The sequence below is a fragment of the Aegilops tauschii genome, chromosome 1, assembly GCF_002575655.3.
Source record: "Aegilops tauschii subsp. strangulata cultivar AL8/78 chromosome 1, Aet v6.0, whole genome shotgun sequence".
Classification (NCBI taxonomy): domain Eukaryota; kingdom Viridiplantae; phylum Streptophyta; class Magnoliopsida; order Poales; family Poaceae; genus Aegilops; species Aegilops tauschii.
In genome coordinates, this window is record NC_053035.3 from 5,022,567 (window position 1) to 5,028,566 (window position 6,000).

General features: G+C 45.0%; 1 protein-coding gene across 1 annotated transcript; it reads left to right on the forward strand.

The window, feature by feature from the left end:
• Positions 1–3,995: 3,995 nt before the first annotated feature.
• On the forward strand, positions 3,996–5,144 carry LOC109765881 (gamma-gliadin). Its single transcript, XM_020324649.4, has one exon. The coding sequence runs from the start codon at positions 4,072–4,074 to the stop codon at positions 4,978–4,980; it is 909 nt and encodes a 302-aa protein (XP_020180238.1). The 5' UTR covers positions 3,996–4,071; the 3' UTR covers positions 4,981–5,144.
• The last annotated feature ends 856 nt before the right edge of the window (positions 5,145–6,000 follow it).

Sequence of the window (6,000 nt, forward strand, 5' to 3'; positions counted from 1 at the left end):
ACAGGGAAATCCCCCGCCAGGGCCGGCCTATGCAGTAGCGACTTCCTATACCGCGCTCTGCTCTTTGGGAGAAGATGCAGCATAACTCTTTGGGCCGGCCCATATCCGGGTGGCCAGCGTTTTATATATTATTTTAATTGTTCTTTTTATTTTACTTTTTTTCTACTTTAAAAAATTTGAGACTTCAAAAAAGTTCTGAAATTTTAAAAACGAGAATTCTGAATTTTTTTTTAATAAATCATAAAGTGTTTGTGGATTCAAAAAATATTTCTGATTTTTAAATATATTCTTTTTTGAAATTTTGAAATACCAATTTTTTGAAATTTACAGTACATAATAAGAGAAATGTAGCCGAAGTATGCAACTGTTGAGCTAAGAAGTGAGATCCGGTAGGCGCGGGCGCAGATCGGGGTGGCAAGGGGTGATGTCGACGCCATCAGCCATAGTGGACTGAGCGCTGGCACGGAATCCAGCAGCAAGGGCCATGATGCTGACACTAGCAGATAAGTGCTGCTACCACGTGCTCCCGTGGCAAGACCTACCTAAGGAGGACATGCAAGAGAAACGGCTGAAGACACAGCAAGACCCGGCAGCATGCAGGTTCATATTTCATCATCCTCTCCCCCCCCCCCCCCTCTCTCGGGTGGATAAAAATGTGAACCATTTGTAACATATTAAAACTAGAATGCACTTTACTTTTTTATTTTGGAAAACTATATATGCTCACAAGAGATCAGGAGTCAACCGTTAGTTCTAGGGTATTAATAAACAAAGAACAAGATTGACTTGTTGAGCAATTTTGCCACCTCTTCTTGCTTCCTTTTGCAACACTAGAACTTGACGGGCTTCCGTTCAGGTGGATAAACACGCCAACAAAGGACTTCTTGACAAGTCTGCGTAGATTAAAGGTATGTTAGTAGATAGTGTAATAAATAGATGCTTTTAACGATCTAAGGGCATTTCTAACGAATCCACTATAACCAGTTGGACAACTAAAAACCAAGTTTTACTCCTCTAATCGGGACCTTGCCGATCCCCAATCGGTGCTAGTGGAGTTAAACTTCCTCAGCCCTCTAGCCGCCTCCTCTACCTCTCCTCCTCTACCTCTCCTCCTCCCCCATCCTCGCCGCCGACTCCCCCTCCTCCCAATCAGGGCCGGCCCTATGTTTTGGAAGGCCCTAGGGCGAACCTGACGACATGGCCCCTAGGTTGTGTGTGTGTATGTGTGATACATAGACATTGCTTGAAGATGTAAAGTACCCAGCAAATACTTCTTTTTATTTAACATTGTAAGGCATGCTATGTCCTAAATTTATGAAGAAACGAGAATAGGAAGAACTAGAAATTTGTACATCTAAACCCTAATCTCGTTAGGTATTTACGAAAGACTGGATAATGGTCTCGTGGATGGTTGGGCGTGAGGGCCAACCGGCCACGGGTGGCGCACAACTGCGGCAGCCGGGTCGCCGACATGGGCGCACGGCGGACGGCGCAACACCAGCGACTAGGCTGCCGCGCGCGGCGGCAGCAAGAGAAAGCATGCCCGAGTGGTTCGTGGTCGAGGAAGAGACGAAGCTATCAGGTTTTTTTTTAGTTGAGCTATCAAGTTTTTTATATGAGGGGTAAACCAAGCGATCGGGTGTTTTTTAGCCTAATCCAAATGATTAGTTTTTTTTAAGTCTATCCAAACGATCGGGCTGGTCATAATGGGGAGTATCATACACTAGTATCATGTATTCATAGTGCATACTATCATAGATTAGTATCATAGATGATCTCATTTATTGCCATGCATGACACATAGTAACATCACATTTATTATGTTACGGTATCTACCCATGTTACTATAACCATCTCTCTTCTTTAATTGCCTGCCACATAAGCAAGTTTGCGAGTCTCAAGTGCATGATACTACTTATGTTACCCCTACTATGGCCAGCCTCAGGTAATTGATCTCTATGTGCGGCCGTAACCAGCCACGTCAATTGGCCATAGCCCATCCATTCGTTTCCCTCCTAATTTTTTCCCTATATATTTTTCTGCTGGACAATACTAAGTATACACGCAGACCAGATCAGGGGCGCTCCCCAGGCCTGGGCCCTGGGCGGTCGCCCCTCTGGCCATACGCCAGGGCAGGCCCTGCTCCCAATGACGGGATTGCATGGCCGGCGCTCCCCGCTGCCAATCCGTAGCGCGGATCCACGCTGCCATGTCTGCCGCGCGTCTTCGAACCGCCGCTGCCCCGCCGATGCGGCCCCCGCCTGCATCTCCGACTTACCGGACCTCAATCCGCCGCAACAGCCGGAGAGGAAATACCTCGGCGTCCGCCAGCGAACGTGGGGGACATGGGTGGCAGAGATCACCGACCAGGAGACCCAAAAGAAGAAGTGGATCGAGTCGTTACACATGACGAAGCTCGCCGCCCTGGAATATGACCGGTGGCAGGCCTGGTTCCACGGTGCGGACGCGCAGCTCAACTTCCCATTGGGGACCCATCGGGGGTGGCGGACACGCAACTCAACTTCCCGTGGGGGACGGCACCCTCCCACCTCGACTCACTGCCACCGCGGGTGGTGGATGCGGCGACGGCTTGGGAGGACTGGGAGGCGAGGTTGCACATCGCGGTGGAGCCCACCGATGAGGAGTACATGGTAGACCTCCATCGCCAGTGCCCCAAGCTCGTGGAGGCGGAGCAGGCAATCAACGGGGAGGTCATCGTCATCTCCGACGACGAGGTGGAAGGCGGCGATGAAGGTGGAAAGGACGAGAACGAGTTCAATGCCGACGAATGGAGAGGCATCTTAACCCAACTCTGATGACGACGGCACTAACCCGGACCCAATGGTCGCTAGAATGTCAAGCCAAGATTGGCTCGACCTCTACCATGTGATGATGATGAAGAGTAGTTTAGCTTAATTTCAAGTTTAGTTTTAATTATAAGTTTAGGTTTAGGTTTAGGTTGTTTAAATTGAATTTCGGTCGTCCCGTGGGATGTCAAGACAAATGTGTAAAACTTTAGTTGTTTCAATTGAATGTAGTTTTAACTTATGCAAATTTGGTTGTTACCCTATTAGATTTCAGAGTTCGGCTAGGTCCGACCAAAAGTTAATGGAGTAAAAATACTCCACTAAAGGTTTACTCTGCCGAATCCTATGTTATTTTAAAAGGATCGGTTAGAAATGCCCTAAGGATACAAATATGCCACTATTTATTTTTTAAATGCTTGAAATCATTCTCAGAAATCTTAGTAATCACGGTTGTCATGGACAACTTCGACTAAATGCATCAAATGTTACAAATAATACATGCAAACTTAGTTCAATAAATTAATCAATTAAAGCGAGAACAAACCTTCAAATGTACTAAAGAGTGAATCAATTAAGACATGTAAAGCTAGTACTTGTCCAATATTAATTAATAACTTGCACATAATTACAACCATTGACATAAAAAGGAAATATGATGGGTCATGTATTGATTCGTGTACAACATTACTACCCTTGACATAAAAGAAGAATCTGACGAGTCTTATTAGCTTGTTCATCTTACCATCATACTATACAACACTGCAAGCTAGTTTAAAAAAGAATAAAAGTCCAGAATGAACATTAGAATAGCCTGATCTATCTTTAACAACATGCACAAGGATACAAATTTAGTCCCCCGCAAGCTATGAAGATTTGGTTTATGCCTAACAACTTGTACAACATGATAAACTTAGATCCAAAAGGAATGCAATCCAGATAATTGTTTGACTTGTAAAGTCGATAAGATGAGTCAGTGCCAATTATATAGTTTTCGCCACTCTTAGATGATATGTACAATAAAAAGGCAACTTTACTGACCACTCCAAAAGTACGTTTGTATGTAGTGCCACCAAACAGAACACACCAAATAATTAGTTTGATAAGCATCGAATCACTTTAAAAAGTGAAAGCAATAATGAAAAGAAACCTAACCATGATAGCTATAAAAGCCTGTAATATGTACACTCCATACCATCATCCATCCTTCACATAACTAGAGCACAAGAATCAAATCCAAGTAAGTAGTACCTAACGCAAATCCACCATGAAGACCTTACTCATCGTAACAATCCTTGCGATGGCAACAACCATCGCCACCGCCAATATGCAAGTCGACCCCGGCTACCAAGTACATTGGCCACAACAACAACCATTCCCCCAGCCCCAACAACCATTCTGCCAGCAACCACAACAAACTATTCCCCAACCCCATCAAACGTTCCACCATCAACCACAACAAACATTTCCCCAACCCCAACAAACATACCCCCATCAACCACAACAACAATTTCCCCAGACCCAGCAACCACAACAACCATTTCCCCAGCCCCAACAAACATTCCCCCAACAACCCCAACTACCATTTCCCCAACAACCCCAACAACCATTCCCCCAGCCTCAACAACCCCAACAACAATTTCCCCAGTCACAGCAACCACAACAACCTTTTCCCCAGCCCCAACAACAATTCCTGCAGCCCCAACAACCGCAACAATCATTCCCCCAGCAACAACAACCGTTGATTCAGCTATCTCTACAACAACAGATGAACCCCTGCAAGAATTTTCTCTTGCAGCAATGCAACCCTGTGTCATTGGTGTCATCCCTCATATCAATGATCTTGCCACGAAGTGATTGCCAGGTGATGCAGCAACAATGTTGCCAACAACTGGCACAGATTCCTCAGCAGCTCCAGTGTGCAGCCATCCATAGTGTCGTGCATTCCATCATCATGCAGCAAGAACAACGACAAGGCGTGCAGATCCGGCGGCCACTGTTTCAGCTCGTTCAGGGTCAGGGCATCATCCAACCTCAACAACCAGCTCAATTGGAGGTGATCAGGTCATTGGTATTGAGAACTCTTCCAACCATGTGCAACGTGTATGTCTCACCTGACTGCTCCACCATCAACGCACCATTTGCCAGCATAGTCGTCGGCATTGGTGGCCAATGAAAAATGCAAGAGTTATGCTAATAGGTAGATGGATCATCGTTGCTTAGCTGATGCACCAATCGTTGTAGCGATGACAAATAAAGTGGCGTACGCCATCATGTGTGACCCCGACCAGTGCTAGTTCAAGCTTGGGAATAAAAGACAAACAAAGTTCTTGTTTGCTAGCATTGCTTGTCACTGTTACATTCACTTTTTATTTCGATGTTCATCCCTAACCGCAATCCTAGACTTACACATCAATAGCTAGCTGCTTGAGCTGGCAGGTTACTATATAATCTATCGATTAATGGCCGACCTATTAATCCAGTTAATAGGCTGATTGATATATTAGTTACTGCTCCCAAGCCGACCGAGCAGCTATCAGTTACGGATTTCCTGAACATTGCACACTATAATAATTCAACGTATTTCAATGTCTAGAAGTAAAAGGGAATTTTAGCAGCAAAACAAGCGCCTGATTGGAAACCATTCGTCACTCTAAATGTTAATCTGGATATTTTTGCGTTGGTACAATTTTGAGTTTGGTGGCACCAAAGCATTTTTCAAAAGCAATTCTTTAGGGGACTTCAAAGAGGTGAAAATCAAACTAAATTTGCCATTGCACAATTTAATCTATATTTTCTTTCCATTTTGCAAGGTTGCACCGGAGTGAGCACCGAAAAGCAACAGGAGCCAGAAAATGAAGATCTCACAAGAGAACAACACTTTTATAGAGCAAGGAAAAAATAAAGCAAACATGTATCAAAGGTTTTTGGAGCAAAATAGCCCCAACTACCGAAAACTGGCCCTAGGGGTGGCCTATATGGCCCACGTGCCTGGCCACCTGCCTTGGGTCCCGGGCATGGCCTAGGATGCGTGGGGCTCACAGAAGCCCCATGCCTCCATCCTTTTTATATACTAATATCATCTGCGCGAAAGAACACCCTTGATTTTCACTTTTTTTTCTATTGCACAGTACAGAGAACGTTATTATCTTCCTCACGCTAGTAGGGAAACCCCTTATAGGATTTCACTATTAGG

Excerpts from the sequence above, each read along its gene's own strand:
- LOC109765881 (XM_020324649.4), top strand. The coding sequence starts at position 4,072 with ATGAAGACCTTACTCATCGTAACAATCCTTGCGATGGCAACAACCATC.